A 25,628-nucleotide genomic window follows, 5' to 3' on the forward strand; every position below is an offset into this window, starting at 1 on the left:
TTGCTTGGGGGGAGACACGTGAGGAGGCGACGGCGTGAGGCAACCATGGCGGGAGGAATGAAAGTGGCGGTCACGCCGGCAGTTGGTCCCGGGTCCTGGGGCTGGGGAGCCGGGGGCAGTGGGGCAGTACGGCTGCTCTTGGTCCTCTCCGGCTGCTTTTTCTGCGGCTCAGGTACCGCCCGGGCACCAGCTACCAAGGGGGAGGGTGCCGAGAGAGTTATTTTTGGAAAAGTGGAGATGGTCCCGAGGGCGCGCGCAGCTACTCTGCCTATGGGCGGTGGCTGTGCCGAGGGACGCAGGCGTGGTCCGGAAGAAGTTTCGTTGGTTAGTGGGCTTCGGGATTGAGGGGTCAAGGCTCTGGGGCGGGCTCGGGGAGCTCCGCAGAGTGGGGAGGAGCCTAAAGCCTTTTGGCCGAGACAGGAAGGGAGGCCTAGACTGACTGAGAAGCGGTTCTAGGGGCTGCGTCGCGCTGCAGAGACCTCGTCAAGTTTCTTGGTTAAAAGGGAAGAGACTGGGAGACCATTCCAGGCAGGCGGAGCTGCCGCGGGAAAGGGAGCATCCCATTCATTGAGCGACTTAGCAAACACTTGAGAGTATGCTCTGTCAGCGGGGTGGCAGAACAGATAATTATAGTTCACAGAACTGCAGTGATCTCTAATATCTTATGCTCTTGGGAGACCTTGGTCTCTAACAGCCCTGTAGAACGGACCTGGAGTCATTATATCCCAGTTTCCAAAGATGATACGTATGTGTGCCATTTACCATCGAATAGGTTTTCTTTGGAAATTTATTCATTTTTCCAAGCATACTTACCTGGTACCTGCTGCTGGATAATCAGCTTTGGACTGGAAAGGAAACTCTTTTCCTTTTCTGCTCCAATTCATGAAACTTAGAGCGTGTTTGTAAAAAAAAACCTCCTTCTACACCGTTCTTGTTAAATTTACAACAGAAAAATAAGTGAGGTTTCCAAGCTTCCACTGGAGGGAGTTGAAACTCAAGAGAATACAGATAATCATATCTTGTAAACACACATGCTCTCTCACCTCTCCCTTTGATTCCTGCCTATCTCGTGCTGTCACCTATGATTATCCTTAGCTGGAGCTTTAAGGTGGCCTCAGCATCTGTAGATCTAGTTCCAAAGTGCAGCATCCTAATGAAAATGGAGTTTTTAGGGAGAGAGGACTAGGCATTCTGGAAGCTTCTTTTCCACAGGGCCCAGAATAACATTAGAGTGGCTATTACCGGAATGAACTTCTGAAAAATGAGGTAGTGAGTTGTGGGGATAAAACAAGAAAATATACGCAAAAATGCTCTTATGTAGTAAGCAATCAACAATCTCTTTCTCTTCTAAGTTTCTTTAATGAGGAGAGAACAGGGACTTCTTGGCTTTGAGAAGAGTAAACTCGGGCTGATATTTGTTATGTACATACAGCCTGATAGATTAGGTTGGTGGCAGCTACAAAGAACAACCATGTAATAAAGATGAACTTTCTGAAAGTCACAAGTACCCAAAGATAGAATGGAATACTTCAAAAGATAGAGAGTTCCTTCTCAATGGAAGTTTTTTGAAAACTTTTATTATTAAAAATAATGCATGTTTGTTTTAGACTATTTGGCAAGTACAATTAAGTGTAAAGAAGTAGGGAGAAATCTCACTTCCATTCCAAGGCAGTCTATTTTAGCACACTTTCTTCTGTTTTTTCCCCGTGTTTTTAATTAAAAAAATTTTTTGATTTGATAATATAATATTCATATCCAGTCAGTAATCTAGTTTTCTTTCCTGGAAGCCGCCAATTGTAAGATAGTTTTCTCATTTGATGTTGTAGCACAATAGTTTTCGTAAGTTATTTAAAATTCTTCATAAATGTTATTTTACTTGTATTACATTCCATTGTATAGACATTTATTTAATTTTTTTGGATCAAACATTTGGTTGGATATTTGTGGTTTTTCTAGTTTTTCATTGTAAATTTGTGAACATCTTTGTAGATTTTTTATTGCATTTGGATTATTTTTTAAAGATAGATTCTCAGAAATGAATTTATTAGATTAAAGGCTAAAATATCTTTAAGATCCTGAAAACATCTTGCTTTCTTGAAAGTGTGCCAGTTTTCACCACTGTCAGCAGTGTATGTCCATCCCTTGCCAATATTGGATACTCTAGACTGCAATATTTGTGTTAATTTGAAAGATTTAACATGGTATCTTATTTTACTTTGCATATCTTACATTATTATAGTGAGCATTTTTCAACTGGTTATTAGCTATTTTAATTTTCTGTAATGGATTTAAATTTTGGAGAGGTTGTTGTGTCATTTGTCCTTGGCTTGTGGTTACTGTTGGGATTTTTGTGTACTTGTAAAAACAAATTTATGAGCTTTTCTCTCTCTCTCTCCATATATATATATATACACACACACATGTATACATATATATATATATATATATATATATATATATATTTTTTTTTTTTTTTTTCCCCCAGACAGAGTCTTGCTCTGTCACCTGGGTTAGAGTGCCATGGCGTCAGCCTAGCTCACAGCAACCTCAAACTTCTGGGCTCAAGGGATCCTCCTGCCTCAGCCTCCCAAGTAGCTGGGACTACAAGCGTGTGCCACCATGCCCGACTAATTTTTTCTATTTTTAGTAGAGATGGGGTCTCACTCTTGCTCAGGCTGGTCTCAAACTCCTGAGCTCAAGAGATCCTCCCGCCTCGGCCTCCCAGAGTGCTAGAATTACAGGCGTGAGCCATTGGGCCTGGCCCGGCTTTAACAATCTATGCATTTATTTCAGAACTTTTCCTTGTTTGTCCCTTTTTATCTTTTTAAATAGATTGTATTTTTTATGTGGTCACTTTACTTTCATTCTTTAGATTTATTTCCATTGTTTTTACAGTTAAATTGTCCAAAATTGAATTGCTGTTTTATTTTTGTTTTTCATGGTAAAATTTAATTTTTTAAAATTTTACTTTTTAATTTGCAATTCATGTTGGCATTTGGTGTGAGGTGAGGATCTAGATACATTTTATTTTCCAAATAACTAGTCATCCTAGCTCAGAATGCCCAGCCCCAGAATGCCCATTGAATAATCCTGCTAATTTAAAATGCAATGTTTAAGGACACTTCTAAGTATGAACTGGCTTACCTCTTGACAGAAATGAATAGAAGCTATTTGAGAATTAGAAGAGGTTGTTTTTCATGACTTTTTTTTTCTAATGAGACAGGATCTGGCTCTGTCGCCAGGCTGGCACAATCATAGCTCACTGTAACCTTGAATTCCTAGGCTCAAGGCAGTAGCTGGGACTAGAGGTGGGCACCACCATACTGAGCTAATTTTTTTTTTTTTTCTAGAGATGGGTGACTTGCTACGTTGCCCAGGCTGGTCTTGAATTCCTCTGTTCAAGTGATCCTCCTACCTCGGCCTTCCAAAGGGCTGGGATTACAGGTGTCAGCCACTGTGCTTGGCCTGTTTTTCATGACTTTTTAGGGTCTCTTCCATCCTCACATACTGTGAATCATTTTTGTTATCTTCTGGCTGTAGATGTTAAATGATCAGTGTTGTTTATTGAAAAGTCGGTGAAAATTAAGTTCGTAATGATTACAAGTAAATATAAGGTTATTAATCTTTGAATAGCTGCTCTATAGCTAGGTACAATAAGCAAGTTCGAGTTGTCATTCAGTAAATTCCAAGAAATTCAGAAGGCATTTTCCTGAATGTTTAATTTATTGTGCTTTTTAACATGCTGGCTAACTCCTTTTGGGGAGGGGAAGAAAGGTGATACATGTCATTTTGCTGTGGGAAGCACAAGGTTCTAACATGAACATTTTGACAATTTGCATGTGTTTAAGGTCATTTGATTTAGTTTTGTGTTTCTAAAAATTCAAGCTACAGCTGAAGTGGTGATCGTTTCCACAGATTATTCTCCTTAGGCTGAATTGGTGTATTTCCCGCTTAGTGCATTTCCAAAGATGTGGCTGGCCAAGGTGCTGATTTCTATAGGCAGTTACTATCAAAGAGATAGATTTATTTATTTAAAATTCTTTTTCTTGAGTGGTTTGGAATTCAAGAAAAAAAAGAACTAAATATGTTAATTATGGCTCCTCCTTCTCCTCCTCTTCGGGTTTTTTTTTTTTTTTTTTTTTTTTTTTTTTTTTGAGGCAGGGTCTTGCTTGGTTGCCCAGGCTGCAGTGGAGTTCAGTGACTTGCTTGTAGCCCTGTGCAGCCTGGAGCTCTTGGGCTCAAGAGATCCTCCTGCCTCAGCTTCCTGAGTAGCTGGGATTACAGGCATGCACTACTATGCCTGGATCATTTCTTTTTAAAACAAGTTTATTTCTTTAGGAATTTGATATTTGAAGCAGGAGGATTTGATCCTCCAGCTTCAGCCTCTCAAGTAGCTGGGACTACAGGTGTGAGCCACCACACTTTGGCTAATTTCTTTATTTTTTTGTAGAGACAGGGTCTTGCTATGTTGCTCAGGCTGATCTCGAATTCCTGGCTTTAAGCTATCCTCCTGCCTTGGCTTCCCAAAGTACTAGGATTACAGGCATGAGCCACCATGCCCAGCCATCTTCACTTACTTTAAAAACAATGATCCTTTTTTTTTGGCATTAAAGTTTTTCAAATGGCCTGTGCTATTAACAGATTATTTGTATCTTACTACCTTCTTGAAAATAACAATGGACTTTAAAAGGTGTGTAGTGTTATGTTACTTGGTATTGTGGGAGAAAGGGGTTAATAAGTGAGTCTTTTATTTATTTATTTTTTTTGATAAGTGTATATTTTTCCTTGGGGCTTTGTAAATAAACTGGATATTATTTTAAGGAAGTGATAAGTTCTTACTCAACTTTTAATTATTTAAAAATACTTCCCAATGTTTTTGCAGACCTCAGTGAATTTGTAAGTACAGTATTTTTAAGTTTCACGTAATCCTACTATTCACTGTCCAGAAAATACTCTTGATCCATATTTGTGACTGGATATCCTTTCAGCATATTTATGGGCTTGTTAGTGAGATAAATGTCAATGGGATTTTTAAGAGATTTCGTTTTAATAAATAAAAGGTTTCATGTTATGAAAGATAAAGAATTGGAGGATATTTAAATTACTATTGGATTAAACCCTAGTGAGAAACTGATAGTGTCTCATGACTTATTTTTTAAAAAAATTGAGGTATGATTCACGTATCATAAAATTCACTTTCAGTGGTATTTTTTGTATTCACAAGGTTGTGTAAACATCACCACTGTCTAATTCCAGAATATTCTAATTAGTCCAAAATGAAACTCCATATGCCATAGCAGTCACTACCCATTTCCCTCCTCCCAGCCCCTAGCAACCATTAATCTCTGTGCTTTTGCCTATTCTGGACATCTCATATAGATGGAATCATGCAATATGTGGCCTTCGTTTTGTTTCTTCTTAGACTCAGCAGAATGTTTTCAAGGTTTGTCCACGTTGTAGCATGTATTGGTGCTTCATTCCTTTTTATGGCTTCATTTCTTTTACTTTATTCTTGTTCATTGTATGGATATATACCACATTTTGCTTTTCCATTCATTACTTGATGGACATTTGTATGGTTTCGACTTTTTGGGTATTATAGATAATGCTGCTAAGAGCATTCATGTACAAGTTTTTGTGAGAACATAGGTTTTCGGTTCTCTTGGGTATATACCTGGGAGTGGAATTCTTGAGTTATATGGTGACTCTATGCTTAACTTTTTGAAGAACTGACAAACTGTTTTCCAAAGAGACTACACCATTTTACATTCCCACCAGCGATATATGAGGGTTACAGTTTCTCCATATCCCCACTGACACTTGTTATTGGCCGGACAAGGTGGCTCATGCCTGTAATCCTAGCACTCTGGGAGGCTGAGGTGGGAGGATCACTTGAGGTCAGGAGTTCGAGAACACTTGTCATTGCCCTTTATTTTTTTTTCTTGAGACAGAGTCTCACTCTGTTCCCCAGGCTAGAGTGCAGTGGCGTCAGCCTAGCTCACAGCAACCTCAAACTGCTGGGCTCAAGCCATCCTTCTGCCTCAGCCTCCTGAGTAGCTGGAATCACAGGCAGGCATCACCATGCTGGGCTAATTTTTTCTATATATTTTTAGTTGTCTAGCTAATTTCTTTCTATTTTTAGTAGAGATGGAGTCTTGCTCTTGCTCAAAGTAGTCTCAAACTCCTGAGCTCAAATCATCCGCCCGCCTCGGACCCCCAGAGTGCTAGGATTACAGGCATGAGCCACCGCGCCCAGCCTCATTGCCCTCTTTTTGATTATAGCCATCGTAGTGGATATGACATGGTATTTCATTGTGGTTTTGTTTTATGGTTTCCTAATGATTAATGATATTGAGTCTCTTTTCATGTGCTTATTGGCCATTTGTATATCTTTGGAGAAATGTCTATTCAAATGCTTTGCCCATGTGAAAAATTGGTTATTTGTCATTTTATTGCTGAGTTCTTTATGTATTCTAGATACTAGACCATTATCAGATGTATGATTTCCATATAATTTTCTCTGATTTTGTGAGTTGTCTATACTTTTTTTTTTTGAGACTCAGAGAGTATGGTGGCATCATCATAGCTCACTGCAGCCTCAAACTCCTAGGTTCAAGTGATCTTCCTGCTTCAGCCTCTCAAGTATCTGGGACTACAGGTGTGAGCCACTACACTTTGGCTAATTTCTTTATTTTTTTGTAGAGACAGGGTCTTGCTATGTTGCTCAGGCTGGTCTCGAATTCCTGGCTTTAAGCTATCCTCTTGCCTTGGCCTCCCAAAGTGCTAGGATTACAGGCATGAGCCACTATGCCTGGTCATCTTCACTTTCTTGATAGTGTCTTTTGAAGCACAAAATTTTTAATTTTTGTGGAGTCCAGTTTACCTATTTTTTTCCTTGGTTTTTCATGCTTAGTATCATATTTATAAGAAACCATTGCTTAATCCAAGGTCATGAAGATTTACACCTATGTTTTCTTCTAAGTTTTACAGTTTTTGCTCTTACATTTAGGTTGAATACTGAATTTAACTTCAGAGTTAATCTTAGTTCACCCTAAAACCATCTGGATTGGTGGGCATCAGTGCCTTTTATCGTGTGTAACTTTGGCTTTGTAAGTTTTGGTTGAGGTTTTTTGTTTTTTAGTTTATTTACATCTACTCACCTTTGTACTAAGAACCAAAGTGGTAACTAAATTTTCGCTTAGGGGGAAGCACTTGATAAGTTGGAAAGCACAATATAGTGACAACCCAAAATAAGTGACTGAGGCAAAGATCTTAATCAGTTGAGATTTATTAAGGCAGAGTTTAAGGATATACCCAGAAAAGCTTGAACCACAGAAACATGTGACCTGTGCTCTCTAAAGAGGGATTTGGGAACTCAGTATTTAAGGGAAAAGGGCAAACAGAAAGAAAAAGGGAGTGGGCAGTGAAGCAAACGGTTATATTCCTATGAGACTTTAGTGCTGAGGAAATACACATTTTACATAATAAGGTCATGTTTGAAGAGAAAAGGGGAGTAAAGAAGGAATAAGTTATGTAGATGTCCCAGGGTAGAGAAGAATGATTGATCTTGTCTCTGTTCTGCACCTGGGAAGATAAACTTATAATCAACATTATTAATGTGGAATTAAACAGATTTTAGTTTAGGAGCTAGACTTAACCTGTAGACCTAAAGTTACAATTTGTATGTCCTTGTTTATGGGAAGCCAGCAAAGAATTGCCTTATGAATGACCTGAGGGTACAGTCCTTGTAGATGCCTGAGGCCTTTTACCTTTCCTGGGAATCTGGCTGATGCATAATGTTAGTCAAAGCTATTTGTGTGTTAGTCCCTGTTGAGTCGCTATAAGGGAAATAGCTGAGGCTGAGTAATTTATAAAGAAAAGAGGTTTTTTGGCTCACAGTTCTGCAGAGGGCACCAGCATCTGCTTCTAATAAGGGCTTCAGGGAGCTTCCACTCATGGCAGAAGGTGAAGAGTAGCAAGTTTGTCACATGGTGAAAGCAGGAGCAAGAGAGGGAGGAGGAGGTGCCAGGCTCTTTTAAACAGCCAGCTCTCACGAGAACTAATAAAGGGAATAAAATGAGAACTCACTTGTTGTGGGGAGGATACCAAGCCATTCATGTTGGATCTGCCCCCATGACCTCCCACCAGGCCCCACCTCCAACACTGGGGATAGAATTTCAACATGAGATTTGGAGGGGCCAAACATCTAAACCATATCAGTTTGGAAGAGAGTGCTGCATGACTCAACTTCTAGGCTTGACCTTCCCTTTTGCATAAGGAGTATGTGTGTGTGTTGGGGGGGTGTGGCCCTGAGATTTTTATTTTCCTTTACAATAGAACTCAAGGAAGAAGTTACTTAAATGTTTTGTGGTAAAGAAGGTAGCTTGGGCAAACTTGGGTGGGGAGATAGAGGAGAGTGGTCACATTTAAACCTTGAATTCGCTGAGAAACTGAGGGGAGAATCTGTTTTGGTAAATCAGGCACTGCATATAATCATTGGCTGCTCTTAAAACTTGAAATGAAATAAAACAGCTGAAAGAAAGCAGCTTTGTAATCTTTTAGCGTCCTCCTAAAGTACTATATATAAAAAATACTGCCAATTCTGTTCATCTTACTCTGGAAAGGGATAGAGAAAATGAACAGATGGGGTACTTCGGCTTACTTTATTCCTTTATAAGAAAGGCAGGGTAAGTAGTGGTTAAGACCACAGTCAGACCTGGGTGTGAATCTCAGGCTATTTACTAGCTGTATGAGTTGGAGCAAATTACTTAATCTTTTTTAAATATCAGTTCCTCATTTATAAAATAGAGATTATGAGAGTGCCTACCTTTTAGTATTGTTGAGAGAGTTACATGAGACAGCATACTGTCTTAATAAACACTTAATAGTAGCTTTTATTATTACTTATTCTGAGTGAATGACTATGTGTAATATTTAAATAATTAAATTTGACAGAAGTAAGACTGCTTTGTTTCTTCCCTCATCTCAGTTTTTTTCTTGTTTCTCACTCAGGCTGACATTTTAACCCCAAATTTAAGAAAGTGGTCAGTTTAATTCCTTTCATGAAATGAGTTACAGTTACTAGCTTATTTTGTTACGTTATGCTTAATTCTTGTTTCCTTTCTTTGCATAAAGCTGGAATTGATGTAAATGTGGTCATGCTTCAGGAATCCCAAGTTTGTGACAGAAGTACCAGCCAACAATTTTGTTATACAAATGTTCTTATCCCAAAATGGCATGATGTATGGACGCGGATACAGGTAATAACGTGGACGCCCCTTGCAGGGGCTCCTGTGAATATCTGTCTGTGGTTGGTGAATATTTTGATACTTCTTTCCCTTTCACACAAAACTTTTTAGAAAAGTATTGTAAACAATCTTTTTAGGGTTAAGATTATCCTGAATTGTGTTTTCATCAATAAGCAGTCATGCCTACTTTGTGTTTCTTTCTCTCTGCTTCCTTAAGTAGCTTATAGTACTCTGACCCCGAAGTAAACTTCCTTCGTTCCTCCTTTTCCCAAGGAAACTGCTTCCTTCTCTTCCCATCCTTCCATTTCCAGCATGTATATGCCTGCCACACACACCTCTTTTTAAAGGCCTTATGCCCTCTTTGGGCTGGAAACTGTTGTGTGCCTATGAGGTTGTAAACTCTTTTTGCCTTGCTGCTCCCCATTCTGTTTTGATTCTACGTGAGATGTTTCATAAACACCCTTCAAGCTGAAGTTTCCCCTTGATAACAATGACTTTGATCTCATTTTTTTCATAACGCTGTTTTTTGTTTTGTTTTGTTTTGTTTTTTTCTTCTTGTTTTTCTTTCTCTCTTCTAAGTATGCAAACATAAGACTGTTAAGTCACCTGGCAAACAAGAATGGCTGTAATAGTGATTGAACAAAATGAGTCCTTTTGGAAATGTTGCTGCTGCTTTAAGCATAGTTACTGATAAGGGCATTTATTGTTCACATCAAAAAAACATAAGGGTGGGATTGTGGTTGGTTTTTTTAGAATTCTCTTTTCTTATTGTCTGATATAAAAATCTTACTCCATCTGGGGCACATTTTAACTAAATTTACCCATAATCAGTGACTTGTGACAATGGGTTGAACTTCTCAGCCTGTCATTATGGGAAACATTTTCAATTTCTGGGGCTGTTTGTGCCTAGTAATTTTCTTAATGTTCTAGGCTCTTGCTTTGTATGATCTCTCATAAATAGCTATATTGATGACTCTTTTAGCTTGGAAGTCTTTTCTCCCCCACTATGTTCTGGCCTAATAGTCGTTTCAGATCATGTTAAAAAGAAGACATTCTAACAGCTTTTTCTCTGTACCATGTGCAGTGTTATTTGCCCAAGTATGTTTTAGCTGTTCCATCTCTGTATTTCTCGTAAACCTTATGGAAACTGGCACCATTACTGATTTAGCTATTTACTCTGAGGAGTTTTTTTAAAAGTGTATTTGTGAAAATTTTAAGTTCTTATTTCCTTCTTTTTCATCCTGATTTTACTTGTGTTACAGATCCGGGTAAATAGTTCCAAATTGGTTCGAGTCACTCAGGTGGAGAATGAGGAGAAACTGAAGGAGCTAGAGCAGTTTAGTATCTGGAACTTTTTTTCCTCCTTTTTAAAAGAGAAATTGAATGACACCTATGTTAACGTGGGTCTGTACAGCACAAAAACCTGCCTCAAAGTTGAGATTATAGAGAAGGACACCAAGTACAGTGTCATTGTGATCCGGAGTAAGTCTCATCTCTGTTTTTCTGATGGATTCTATAGTGAGGAGGGACTGAGTTTTGCAGGGTATAATTAGGGAGACAGAGAAGTCTGCCCAAGACAGTTCCATTTGGGTTCTGATTATAACCCTGTGTACAATACTACTCCAAACAGTTCATGGAGATTCTACCCCACATCAGACTCTTTAGGTCTAAAATCGAGTCTCACCTCAAAAAATTCTGAAGACCTCCTTACCTAGAATTGTGAAGCTTTGCATTCCTAATATAGGGTATTGCCAATGGCCCTGAGCTGATATGCCAAGCACTCTTAGAGTAAATCAGATAGATGTGTTCCTGCCTTTTGCACACTTCCAGAGAAAGGTAGCTGTCCCAATGTGTACAGGCCTACATTTGAAGATATAAAGGGTTAAAAAATAAAAATTGAAGAAAGGTAAAATTGAATATTAATACTTAACAAGTATTAATAAAAAGAGTATTTGTGGAACTATAAACAAAGATGAAGACCACTGCAGTTTAAGGCTTATTCAGTGGAACTAGGAGAAGATTTCCTTTCTCTGAAGGTGTCTGAGAAAGTTTCAGAGGAGGTGGATCCTGTCTAATGCTTTCTGACTTGGTTTCTCCTTGGTTACTACCCAGAGTCCTGGGATGTTGTGAGTAGTAGAAATGTTTTTAGGTTTTGGTGTGAAATAGGGCCTTCCAATTGTCCTAGAGTTCCACAGTTCTTTGGTTGTATAGGGTTGGCCTGTTTTTTTTTTTTTTTGTTCCTTATACATTTTCTGATCCCTCCTACTCCTCTTCTGTTTGTGGGCCTCCTCTAGACTTAGAGCTCATGAATATGAAAGCTGTGGGAGTATCTGGTATGCTACTAAGGGGCCTCTGCTTGGGCCTCCTGGTCCTGAGTGAGATGTGTTTGCGTGTAGGCTTTTCCAGCATAGTGGGCTGTGTAGTGAAGGAAAGTAGGTGGTATTGTTGGGCAAGAAAAGCAGCCAGTGAGAGAACACAAGGCCCTGACCCAAAATCCTAGGCAAATCTGCTGAATTCCATGATTGTGAGTGACTTGGGTTTGAAAGCCAGAGTGGTAGAGACCCCTTGTGGACAGTTGCATAAAGTACTGATGGCACTGTGTCCAGCTTTGTCCAAAGTGAAGCTTAGTTCTTTTAGCCTTAGCATGGGTAGCCAAAATAAAAACACGGTCTTCAGGTGTGTACACAGATGTAATTATACTTTGGAAGAGTGCCCAGGCTTTGTTTGAAGTTTACAATGCTGTTTAGGTGGGCTGTTTGCATTTATTTTACTGTAGCTGACCAATAATGCCAACATTGCCTTATATTCTGTAATACCTTAAACTGTTTTGTTCCCCTATTAAGCAAAAATCTTCATTTATTTCAGGATTTGACTCCAAACTCTTCCTTGTTTTTCTCCTTGGACTTATGCTGTTTTTTTGTGGAGACTTGCTGAGCAGGTAGGTTCTAAGGCCAGTATGGAGAATGACAAGGCTCATACCCACCCTGCCTGACTCTTATCATAAAAAGTACTATAAGTACTTCCATTCCCTTTTCTAGGACCTTTATGTCTTGGCCATTGCCTACTTGGATATTTAAAAAAATACTTTATATGTTGGTTTTTTGGTTTTTTCTTATTTGAATAATATTGGCAATAATGAAATTCCCCCATTAGGTTGACCCATCAGTAGTTTGATACGAGTTAACCAGCATTATGAAGTTGAACATTACCACCCTTTCTACCGTTAAAATAATATGTTAAGGTCTTATTTTTACAGGGCCGTGTGTTGATGAGTTTCATGCTGTTCAGTTGTAAAGAGACAAACATCATCTGCTTATTCATATCCTTCCTTTAGGAACCTGCTAGCTAAGATAGGTGAGACTGACATGTACAAATATAAAGGAAACATGTAGATAGCAAACATTGAATGAAGGTAGAATTAACATTAAGTTGGTACACAAGTAAAAAGAGTATTTGTGGAGCAGTGAATGAAAAATTAACAATTGGAGTTTGAAGTCGGGCTGTAGGGTTGGTGAAAGTTGTTCCTTATTTTGGAGATGCTGAGAGAAACACAGCAAGGAAGGAATAACTAGTTGAAAGACCCTGGAACAGGAGTAGGAGCTTTCTGTTCTAGGCCCCATGAAGGACCGATCTCTCCTTCTAGGTTATCAGTTCGCTTCTAGTCCAGGCTCCACTTGGGCAATATTCTTGCTTCTTCCTCCTCCCCAGAGAAATTGTGCAGTTCCTCAGAAGAAATAAAAGTTGGTTTGGGAGAGTTATTGGGGTTGGGAGTGGGGAAGCATGCAGAGATTTATTATGGGGATATATTTGAGGGGACCTCATTGATACTAATCTTCATAATCTGGTAGTAACTACATAGTATCGGTCTCTACAGTTGTCTGACTCCAGGTTTGGGGCAAATACAGGCATACCTCCTTTTATTGTACTTTACTTTTTTGCACTTCACAGATGCTGCATTTTTTACAAATTGAAGGTTTGTGATAACCCTTGTCAAGCAAGTCTGTTAGCACTATTTTTCCAGTAGCATGTGCTCACTTTGTGTCTCTATGTCATGTTTGGTAATTCTTGCAATATTTCAAATTTTTCATTTGATTGTATCTGTTATGGTAATCTGTGATCAGTGATCTTTCATGCTACTATTGTAATTGTTTTGGGGTGCCATGTGCCCATATGAGATAACAAACTTAATAAATGTCATGTGTGTTCTGACAGCTCCACGAACTGGCCATTCCCCTATTTCTCTCCCTTTCATCGGGCCTTCCTATTCGCTAAGACACAATGATATTGAAATTAGGCTAATGAATAACTCTACAGTGGCCTCTAGGTGTTCACATAAAAGGAAGAGTCATACATCTCTCACTTTTAAATAAGAAACTAGGAATTATTAAGCTTAGTGAGGGAGGCATGTTGAAAGCCAAGATAGCCCAAAAGCTAGGCCTCTTGCTTCAAACAGTTAGCCAAGCTGTGAATGCAAAGGAAAAGTTCTTGAAGGAAATTAAAAGTGCTGCTCCAACAAACACCCAATGGTAAGAAAGTGAAACAGCCGATATGAAGAAAGTTTTAGTGGTCTGGAAGGAAGATCAAACCAGTCACAACATTCCCTTAAGCCAAACCTAATCAGAGCAAGGCCCTAACTCTCTTCAATTCTATGAAGTCTGAGAGAGGTGATTGCACTGCAGGAGAAAAGTCAGAAGCTAGTAGAGGTTGCTTCTTGAGGTTTAAGGAAAGAATCCATGTCCATAATTTACAAGTGCAAGGTGAACCACCAAGTGCTAATGGAAAAGCTGTAGCAAGTTATCCACAAGATCTAGCTAAGAGCATTGATGAAGGTTGTTTGGCTACACTAAACAACAGATTTTCAATGTAGATGAAACAGCCTTCTATTGGAAGAAAGTGCCATTTAGGACTTTCACAGCTACACAGAAGTCACTGCTTGACTTTAAAGCTTCAAAGGACAGGTTAACTCTCTTGTTATGGCTAATGAAGCTGATGACTAAATTGAAGCCAATGCTTATTTAGTATTCTGAAAATCCTAGGGCCCTTAAAAATTATACTAAATTGGCCGAGCGAGGTGGCTCACGCCTGTGAGGTGGCTCACGCCAGAGCTCCCGAACACTCTGGGAGGCTGAGGCGGGAGGATCACTCAAGGTCAGAAGTTCGAGACCAGCCTGAGCAAGAACGAGACCGTCTCTACTAAAAATAGAAAGAAATTATATAGACAACTAAAAATATATATAGAAAAAATTAGCCGGGCATGGTGGTGCATGCCTGTAGTCCCAGCTACTTGGGAGGCTGAGGCAAGAGGATTGCTTGAGCCCAGGAGTTTGAGGTTGCTATGAGCAAGGCTGACACCACAGCACTCTAGCCTGGGCAACAGAGTGAGACTCTGTCGCAAAAAAAAAAAAAAAAAAAAAAAAGTATTATACTAAATTGACTGCCTATGTTCTATAAATGGAGCAACAAAGCCTAGATGACAGTGCATCTGTTTACAGCATGGTTTACTGAATATTTTATTTTAAGCCCACTGTTGAGACCCACTGCTCAGAAAAAAAGATTCCTTTCAAAATATTACTGCTCATTAACAATGCACCTAGTCACACAAGAACTCTGATGGAGATGTACAAGAAGATTGCTGTTTTCATGCTTGCTAGAGCAACATTCATTCTGCAGGCCATGGAGCAAGGAGTACTTTTGACTTTCAGGTCTTTCTATTTAAGAAATACATTCATGGCCAGGCGCAGTGGCTCACGCCTGTAATCCTAGCACTCTGGGAGGCCGAGGCGGGTGGATTGCTTGAGCTCAGGAGTTTGAGACCAGCCTGAGCAAGAGCGAGACCCCGTCTCTACTAAAAAAAATAGAAAGAAATTATCTGGCCAACTAAAATATATGCATAGAAAAAATTAGCCGGGCATGGTGGCGCATGCCTATAGTCCCAGCTACTGGGGAGGCTGAGGCAGTTAGGATCGCTTAAGCCTAGGAGTTTGAGGTTGCTGTGAGCTAGGCTGACACCACGGCACTCACTCTAGCCCGGGCAACACAGCGAGACTCTGTCTCAAAAAAAAAAAAAAAAAAGAAGTACATTCATAAGGCTGTAGCTGCCATAGATAGTGATTGCTTTGGTGGATCTGGGCAAAGTAAATTGAAAACTTTCTGGAAAGGGTTCACCATTCTTGACACCATTAAGAACATTCATGATTCATGGGAGGAGGTCAAAATATCAACATTAACAGGAATTTCGAAGAAGTTGATTCCAACCCTCATGAATGACTTTGAGGGGTTCAAGACTTCATTGGAAGAAGTAACTGTAGAGGTGGTGGAAATAGCAAGAGAAATCGAGTTAGAAGTGGAGCCTGAAGATGTGACTGAATTGCTACAATCTCATGGTAAAACTTGAATGGATGAGGAACTATTTCTCATGATCAAAGAAAGTAGTTTTCTTTTTTTTTTTTTTTTTTTTGAGACAGTCTTACTCTATCACCCTGGGTAGAGTGCAGCGGCATCAACATGGCTCACTGCAATCTCAAACTCCTGGGCTCAAGCAGTCCTCCTGCCTCAGCCTCCTAGAGTGTTATGATTACAGGTGTGAGCCACTGCACCTGGCCTAAAGTGGTTTCTTGAGATGGAATCTACTCTTGGTGAAGATGTTATGAGCATTGTTGAAATTACAATAAAAGATTTAGAATATTAATATTACATCAACTTAGTTGGTAAAGCAGCAGTAGGGTTTGAGAGGATTGACTCCAATTTTGAGTGAAGTTCTACTGTGGGTAAAATGCTGTTAAACAGCATCACATACTATAGAGAAATCTTTCATGAAAAGAAGAGTCAATGGATATGGCAAACTTCATTGTTGTCTTATTTTGAGAAATTGCCACAGCAACTGCCGCCCTGATCAGTGAGTAGCCATCAATTTTGAGGCAAGACCCTAGACCAGCAAAAACATTACAACTCACTGAAGGCACAGATGATAGCTAGCATTTTTTAGCAAGAAAGCATTTTAAAATAAGGTATATGCATTGTTTTTTTAGATATAATGCTATTGTGTACTTACTAGACTACAGTATAATATAAATATAACTTTTATATGCACTGGGAAACCAAAATTTTGCGTGACTCGCTTTATTGTAACATTCAGTTTATTGCAGTATTCACTTTATTACAGTGATCTGGAACTGAACTCAAGATATCTTCAATGTATGCATGTACTTGGTCTAATCTTGTACCTTTTTTTTTAAATTTTTTTTATTTTTAGAGACAGTGTCTCGCTCTGTCGCCCAGGCTAGAGTACGGTAGCATGACCATGGCTCACTGCAGCTTTGAACTCCTGATTCCAACCTCATGAATGACTTGACTCCAACCCACATGAATGAGCTCAAGTGATCCCCCCCACTTCAGCCTCCCCAGTAGCTAGGACTACAAGCGTGTGCACCACCATGCTTGGCTAATTTTTAAATTTTTTGTAGAGATGGGGTCTCACTATGTTGCACAGGCTGGTCTTTAACTCCTGGCCTCAAGTGATTCTCCTGCCTCACCCTCCCAAAGTGTTGCTACTGCACCCAACACTTGTACCTTTTAAAATCTTTTGGTTATTTGTCCTAGTTTCAATGATGCTGTATATGAAGTATATACATGTAGTCATGAAATAAATTTTCTCTCTGCAGAAGTCAGATTTTCTACTATTCCACTGGGATGAGTGTGGGAATTGTGGCATCTCTACTAATCATCATTTTTATGCTATCTAAGTTTATGCCTAAGGTAAGTAGCAGAATCCTCATATGCAGTTAGGATGAGCTTGGATAGCTGAAGGACTATTTTCATGGGTAATCTTAGAACACTAAAAATTTGCATTGGTGGCTGATGAGTCAATGTCCTACTCCATCCTTGATTCAGAAAGGTACTTTCCGTGATGAAACCTGGAGTCTGAATACAGACAAATTCTTTTTATTTAAAATCCTGTGCTCAGTGGGGTATTAAAGTCTCTCGTTCCTGTTTTTCAATTACATAGCCAGGCTTTTAGGTTATTTAGCATCTCATCTTCCCAGTGTATTTTGCAGATGGTACCATTTTAAATATAAAGGACATCTTTTTGAGAGACTTGTTTTTTGTGCATTTTGTGTAGGTTGAAATTTTTAAAAAATCTTTGTTCCATTTTGCTCCATTTATGTATGGAAAGCTTGTTGTAACTTTTTGCTTTCACTTCTACTCTCTGTCTTAGAAAAGTCCCATTTACGTCATCCTGGTAGGAGGCTGGTCTTTTTCTCTGTACCTCATTCAACTAGTTTTTAAAAATTTACAAGAGATCTGGAGGTGTTACTGGCAGTATCTTTTAAGTAAGTGGTGTTGGTTTTGCTTTCCTTTTGTATGTTTTTAGGCTGTTTTAGTTAATTTGATCATGAAAAGATGTTGCCTGCTTACAGGAGATAATAGTTCATGTCATTTTATTAAGTTTTAAAAAATCACAATTTTTCACTTATTTCTAACCCCTCTACAGTCACCACCTTCTCTTAAATTAAAATGATGCTGCTAAGGAGAAGATATTAATTGATGGGTATTTGTAAGTGCACCTCTCTTTATACAATAAGCATCTTCCTGAAAAAGCTGCAAATTGATTTTATTAATATAATCATATTTTAAATACACTTGGAGACCTTAAATAAAGGTCTCTCCAGTGAATTTTTATCTATAAAGTAAGAATCCTTTGGTCATACGGATAGTAACCTTTATCCTTTGAGAGGTGATAAATCTGGATTTTCATATACTGGGTTTTTAAAGTAGACTATTTCAGAGTTGTTCAACTTTTACCTTTGTTGCTCTGTTTGAACCAGATAAATTTAGGACAACAGAAAGTATAGGAACTTAAAGAAATGAATATATTATAATAATGAAAAAGTATGAATTATTGACTAAAGATCCTGTCTGATTTCCTGGTTCAGTAGATGCTATATAGTAGTGAATTTACTACTGCTCTCCACACAAATTATTTTTACCAGGTATAGATTAAAAAGAATGTCTTCTGGTAACTCTTCTCATAGGCTACGTCCTCACAGTTGGATTCATGAGTTTTGCGGTGTGTTACAAGTATGGGCCCTTGGAGAATGAACGAAGTATCAACCTGCTGACCTGGACCTTGCAGCTGATAGGCCTATGTTTCATGTATTCCGGCATCCAGATACCACACATTGCCCTTGCCATTATCATCATTGCTCTGTGTACTAAGAACCTGGAGTACCCTATTCAGTGGCTGTACATCACCTACAGGTGACTGAAAGGCAATGTAACTTTGTATTGACATGTACAATTTGGGATGCAGTTGCAGCAAAAGTATACAGAGGTGTTGACCTGGGAGCCTCTTCGTTTATGAAAAATTGTTGCATTATGCTTCTACATTTGTTCCTTCCAGAGTCTATTTTTTTAGACTCTCTGTAGGCATTTTTATATTTTTGTTCTAGTCGCTTTATATAAAATAAAAATATCCAGTAAAGTGTCATGTGTTCTTGTTACCACTAGGTGGTGCAAATTACATCAGTTTTATACCACATTCCTCAAGTCACCTGCTTTCACATTGGCTCTCAGATTGCTCTGGAAGTCCTAGTCTTATTTTAAGGTGCAATTCATAGCATGTTATCACTTTGCATAATGAATATAGAATGTTCATAGGTTCTGAGGTTGTCAGGGGTTGTCTATTGTGGATAGTCAAAGTGATGCCTTCAGTTTGGGGAACCACTTTAATGGACCACAATCTTTTTTTAACCAATCTAATAATTTCTTTTTTCTTTTCTTTTCTTCCTTTCTTCCTTCTTTCTTTCTCTCTTTTCTTTTTTTCTTTCTTCCTTCCCTCACTCCCTCCCTCCCTTCCTTCCTTTTTTTTTTTTTTTTGAGACAGAGTCTCGCTGTGTTGCCCGGGCTAGAGTGAGTGCCGTGGTGTCAGCCTAGCTCACAGCAACCTCAAACTCCTGGGCTTAAGTGATCCTACTGCCTCAGCCTCCCGAGTAGCTGGGACTACAGGCATGCACCACCATGCCCGACTAATTTTTTCTATATATATTTTTAGTTGGCCAGATAATTTCTTTCTATTTTTAGTAGCGACGGGGTCTCGCTCTTGCTCAGGCTGGTCTCGAACTCCTGAGTTCAAGCAATCCACCCGCCTCGGCCTCCCAGAGTGCTAGGATTACAGGCGTGAGCCACTGCGCCCGGCCCCTTCCTTCCTTTTTTAAAACAGGGTCTCACTCTGTTGGTTAGACTAGAGTGCAGTGGCATGATTGTAGCTCACTGCAACCTGAAACTCCTGGGCTCAAGTGATCTGCCTGCCTCAGCCTTCCGAGTACCCAGGACTACAAGCTCATGCCAATGTGCCTGGCTGATTTTTTTATTTTATAGAGATGGGGTCTCACTTTGTTGTCCAGGCTGGTCTTCAACTCCTGGCTTCAAGCTACCCTCTACCTCAGCCTCACAAAGTACTAGGATTATAGGTGTGAGCCTCTGTGCCTGGCCAAATAATTTCTTTATTTTGGTTTCGTATTTTCTTTTTTTAATTTGTATAGATTTATGGGGCACAAGTGTAATTTTGTTACATGGATATATCATATAATGGTGAAGTCAGAGCTTTTAGTGTACCTATCATTCAAACAATGTACATTATACCCATTAAGTAATTTCTCATTATCTACCCCCTCCCACCCCTCTTACCCTTCCAAGTCTCCATTATCTATCATTCCATAGTCTATGTCCATGTATACACATTGTTTAGCTCCCACTTGTAAGTGAAAACATGAAGTATTTGTCTTTCTGTGGACCACAGTCCACAGAATGATAGTATAAACCATCATTTTCTTGTCATTTTTCCATTTATTGGAAAATATTTTGTTTACTGTTTATTGGAAAATAAGTGAATTTATTCATATTAGTGGGAAATACCTACTACTCTTTCTTGTCACTCATACTCTAATGTGTCAGGAGTCCATTGTAACTAAAGGGGTCTATGGAAGAATGGTGGGAGCGATGGCACTTAATGATCAGGCTTCTGCTGTATGCTTGGGCCGCTGAAGGGAGCTAAAGGTAGGGATAGATATAGATTACTGATTAATGATTCATGATGTTATTTTGGGTGAGCACAGAAAGATGTGTAAGGCAACAGAAAAGCCTGTTCCTCCTCGCCTCCTGACAGAAGAAGAATATCGAATACAAGGAGAGGTAGAAACCCGAAAGGCTTTAGAGGAGCTCCGAGAATTTTGTAATAGCCCGGACTGCTCTGCTTGGAAGACTGTTTCTCGAATCCAGTCTCCAAAAAGGTAACTCTTGGGCAGATATACCAAATATCTGTCAGGGTAATTGTGACCTTGAGTTCTACCAGTGATCATACTTCTAGATAATCATGTTGTATTTGTGGCCTTTGTTTATCTGTTAACATAGGAGTAGTCAAGAGAAAGGTCCATGTATCATACGTTAAGCGGTAGCCTGTTTCTTGTTTCCTCAAGGAACTATCTACTCTAGCTTTGTTCATGTCATTGAGGTGGGAAGATAGTACCATATTAAATTTCCCTTCTGAAAGTTTTGCATTCCTCTGAGTTAGTAGGGTTTTTTTTTTTTTCTTTTTTAGTTGAAAGCAACTGTACCTATGAGGATATGAAACTTCAGTTTGGAATCCTGAAGGCATAAAGTTTATAGGGCCATAAACATGAATAACTATGTAATGCTCCTTAATCTTATCAGGATTGTAGATGACTAAAGGAACCTTAGCACTTCCATAACTGAAAAGGTAGGCTAGTGCTTATTAAGCATGATAGAGTTACAGAGGATATTGGCCTATGATCCCAGCTTTCCTTTTCTCCTTATTTCTTGCTTTAGTCTACTTACCTGCCAGAGTAAGAGCAAAGATATTGGCTAGACTCAATAGAATTTGAGCTGTGAGCATATCGAGGGTTTCAGTTCTTATTTTGAAAGAAAACCAGAAAGGACAGAAGGCAGATTGCTAATGAGTATTCTCTTTTCCAGATTTGCTGACTTTGTGGAAGGCTCTTCACACCTCACACCAAATGAAGTTTCTGTCCATGAGCAGGAGTATGGATTAGGGAGCATTATTGCCCAGGATGAAATCTATGAGGAAACATCCTCTGAGGAAGAAGACTCATACTCCCGGTGCCCCACTATCACACAAAACAACTTTTTGACTTAAGTGGTAGTCAGTTATTTTTATGTGGACTGGCTTGGTGCCTCATTGGTTCATATTACATGTGTTGTGCAATTGCTTCGAACCCTTTGAAACAGAGTGCAGAAATTCTCCCACTGAAATGAGAGGCCTGAGTAGGCCTCCCTCTGGAAATGGTCTTGGTTGTCTCTGGGATCCCTGAGGAAGGAGAGTGAATAAAGTAGTAAATGCCCATTGGTTAATCCATCATCCCACATTTATGTTCCCAAAGTAATTGGATGGCCACAGCTAGCATGGTATTCCAGCTCCTCTTTGAAAGTTGATTCAATTGTGGTATTTCTCTCAGGCTAGCACTGCAAAGTAAGAACTGTTATAAATGCAGTAATACTTTCAGACTATAGGCTGCCTCTTCCAGAGAGAAATCCACAAATCTGAGCCTCTTTCACTTCTGCTTTTATTTTATTGACTTTAGAATAATTTGATTCTAATGATCAAATTTAATGATTTAACTCTTTTTGGGAGGAAAATTGATTTTTGTTTGTCTTGGTTTTTTTTTTTAATGAATGTTTTTTAAAAAATGTAACAAACTCATGTTCCAGAACCAGCAAGTGCTCCAGAATGACAAGCTCCCTAGGCCCCTAAACGCCAGGAACTATTGTTTTGAACTTTGAATTAGTTCACATACATATGATATTTTAAGTCCTGCTTTTAGGAACATGCCTGTAGACTCTTCTGTAGGTGAGGTATCTTGGGCTTTTTATTATACTCAACTTTTAATTCCATCTTAAAAATACATTGTGTTCTTCCCTTCCCATTCTTCCTGGCCCCCCTTTCCTTTTCAGGAAGGGTATATTTCCCTCACTTGTGAAGTATATACAATTCATAGTTTATTTCATTTCTTATACCTCCTCTTTAGTTTATAGCATTATTCCTGCTAGCTAGAAGTTATCTTGTTTAGGGGATGTTCAGATGCTTTCTACAGGTTACATTTTTTTCTGTCATTGGGTCACGTATCTTTGAGTTACTGTGGAATCCAGAAACTATCCTCTTTTCCTTTCCCTCCTCCTTTGTCTACCTGGTCTACTTATTCCTTTCAGCCTTTCCTCACTACCTGCACTCCCCTAAATCTAGCTAATTTGTAAGCCCTGAAACTATCTATGAAATTTTTTGGTGTGCAATTTGTAGCTGTATAGCCACCACAGTTTGCACTACCAGGAAATAGACCTCCAGGTTATCTTCATGACTCTTGATGCTCATTCAGCCATCAGGATTAGACACATTTTTCTATGAATTTATACTTATTTGCAATTCCATTTCTGATCTGAGATTTATACTGCCTTTTATTATAGTGGCATTAGTTTCAGATTCTGTTGCCTTTGGAAAGTACCCTTATAAACTAGCAGTGGTATTTATGCGGGAACCGATTCCATCATTTGCTTGGTTCCTTCTTTGTGATCTTCACCCCTAGTACCTTGGAAAATGCTGTAATTACTTTAGCCTGGAAGATAGATGCTCATGGCAAGAGGATAGCATCAACTTTACTGGCTTACTTACCATGATCATGGGAAAGGCAGATGATTTTTTTAAAAAGCTGTAATGACTCCTTCAAACCAGCCATTTAGCAGATAATTTTGAAAGGCCTTGGCTCCATTTCTGACTTCGAAAGCGTCAGCTCTGAGATTCCCTTCCAGGTTGATTATTTCCATAGCCTTAGACTGTCCTAAAGCGACAACTACCTCGATTGGCAGCAAAGAGACATATAGTGGAAAATGAGCAGTATTTTGTCAGATAGTATGGGTTAAAGTTGCAGGGTAAAAGGAACTTTATATTGGGAAACTGTTAGGCCTTTGTGAATTATGTACATAGTAAAATTTTATCCTTCTACAAAGAACTATTAAAACCTCTGAAATATACTTTTTAAAAACTTTATTTATAGAAACTGAGACCTAGCATACTTGAGCATAAATTGATTTGAAAAAATAATTTGGCTGTATTAATGGTCTCAGGATTCTCTGGCGATTTTGGTGCTTTTTCCAAAATAGCTACGTAGGAATGTGATAGCTTGCCGTTAGGGTAACTTTTCCTGATTCATGTCTTTATTTCAGTGAGAAAGCATTGTGACGTAGGGAAAGATTCTCCTCCTATTTTGTTTAGTAAACTCCTGTGAAATAGAGTTTCTGTTTCAAGATCAGTTTTTTTTCACTGTGTTTGAATTTGGGGTGAGTAAAATCAAGCTCAGTATATTACTCCCTGTCTGGTAGTTGGAGACCAGAGATGAAGGCAGCGGAGATAACAATTGATCCTGCAGCATGAGAATTGCTCTCAGACAGTGAAGGACAGTGCTTCTTTGGTGTGCTGTGTGTCCTTGCCCTGCCTGCCTTGTGGCTCTGCCCAGATGCTTCCGAGCCTCTGTGTGCCCGGAGATTGCTTGACTTCATAAACCTTTACGAGCTGCTCTTGTCTCCCTCTTGGCCACTTGGTCTGCTGGCTCAGTCACTACTTGAAGCCCCCATTTAATTTTCTCTGGCAGTTATAGCTCTTGCAATTTCAGCACAGTCTCATCTCTCAGACCGATCTCATCAAGAAGGATTAAAGGGATAACTATGGGGTGAGCTGGACATTGGAGCCATGTCTGCTGCCACTTCAGCATCTTGCTTGGCAAATATCAAGCTGTAAGTGGCTCAGGGTCTCATCAGCATTGGAAATCTGTCATCTCTGATCAGTCTGACCAAGTTGTGTAGAGCATGACTCCCATTACGGGGAATACAAAAGGCATCTGGTATAAAACATTTCCCTTTCACTTTCCCACTCAGATTGTTTTCATGGGACCAAAAGAACACAGTGACCAAAACCAAGGACAATTTAGCAACTTTGATACCTTCTAATAAGGAATTCCTGTCAGCCACTGCATCCCACCAAAGCTATTTTATTTCTTTTCCCCAAATTCATGATTTTTGTGGCTGTTACGAAGGGAATTTTGCTGATGCCATTTTCTGCTTATTCATCCATTCTAGGGCCCAGTCCTCTCTTCATTGATTATTCCTTTTAACTCAATCCCTGTTTGGCATGTATTATAGAGGTTTGATGAATAAAAGGACCCAAATAGGCCAGATAGTTCCCTCCAGGCCCTGATATCCATAAAAGGCCTGGGAATGGGTTATATAATTGTCCTCAATCTTTTTGTTGTTTGAGGAAAGAAAGATGGGCTTAGATGGATGCCTGCGTAAAAATAGTTCCTAGCTGTGTACTCATAACTTCTCTGAATTGAGTAGTGAAAGTTGAAGTACAAGGAAAGGAAATTAAATGTCCTTCTAGTATTCCTTTGGACTTAGGTCTGACATATGAGATAATAACCTGTATTGAAGAGCCAGGAATTTTATCTGAACTCAGGAGAGGACAGTTTGACAGATTTATTTTGCCTTTATGTTATATAGGCACTGAAACCAAGTAATAAACATACAAAATAGCCATTGCACAAAGCAAGTGCACCTAAACCTTTTGTTTCGTTTTTTAGGTAGCAGAAATTGATCATTATTTTTTTTAGGGGAACCTGTGTAATTGTTGTGCCCCAGTGGTGTCTTTTGGTGACTTAGCTCATAGAAACAGGTTGCTGTTGAGTGATTCTAGATGGTTACTACCTTGAAAAGTGTTTGGTGCCTTATGTGACAGGAGCCAGAGCCTGCTGGGAATAAACGAAGCAGATTCATGCCATTATAGATTTGTAGCTTTAGGGGGGATGGGAGTGGGTCACACAGACCCCCTAATGTGGGCTTTGGATTTTCACACCACCCACCCATGTGTGTTGTCTTCCTTTTTCACACACTTTTGATGGTAACTTGAAAATGGTGAAATCACCGTCTCTGAACTTGACTATAACATGAGCAGCATTCTTATGTTAACATAATATTATAGATAGGTCATAATGTGAACATTAGAAACTGTTAGAGCCTGCAATTGCTGCAGTTTTCCACGTTTATGGAATTGATGTTTAAATAGCAGGGCTAAGGAATTACTGGGCAAGTTTTAGCCTGTGGGTAATGCCTTAATGTTATTTAAATAAAAGGTTTGTCATTTGTGTTTAAAATAAATGTTCATGAATGTTTGAAACGAACAAAATTATCAGGGATGACTCTTTGCCATGGGTCTCATTTTTACCCTCTTTTCTATAAGAAAAATAATGATGTCTTAGGAATTTTTCATTTTTATTGTACAGTTTGTAAGTAATCCCAATTTTA

General features: G+C 39.1%; 1 protein-coding gene across 1 annotated transcript; it reads left to right on the top strand.

Annotated features, from left to right (window-relative positions):
- On the top strand, positions 1 to 25,628 carry NEMP1 (nuclear envelope integral membrane protein 1). The gene is made up of 9 exons (XM_045553581.1): positions 1 to 172; positions 9,136 to 9,260; positions 10,511 to 10,730; positions 12,114 to 12,186; positions 16,910 to 17,003; positions 17,464 to 17,578; positions 18,281 to 18,506; positions 20,363 to 20,536; positions 21,240 to 25,628. The coding sequence occupies exons 1-9, from the start codon at positions 46 to 48 to the stop codon at positions 21,418 to 21,420; spliced, it is 1,335 nt and encodes a 444-aa protein (XP_045409537.1). The 5' UTR covers positions 1 to 45; the 3' UTR covers positions 21,421 to 25,628.

The sequence above is a fragment of the Lemur catta genome, chromosome 6 (genome assembly GCF_020740605.2).
Source record: "Lemur catta isolate mLemCat1 chromosome 6, mLemCat1.pri, whole genome shotgun sequence".
Taxonomy (NCBI): Eukaryota; Metazoa; Chordata; class Mammalia; order Primates; family Lemuridae; genus Lemur; species Lemur catta.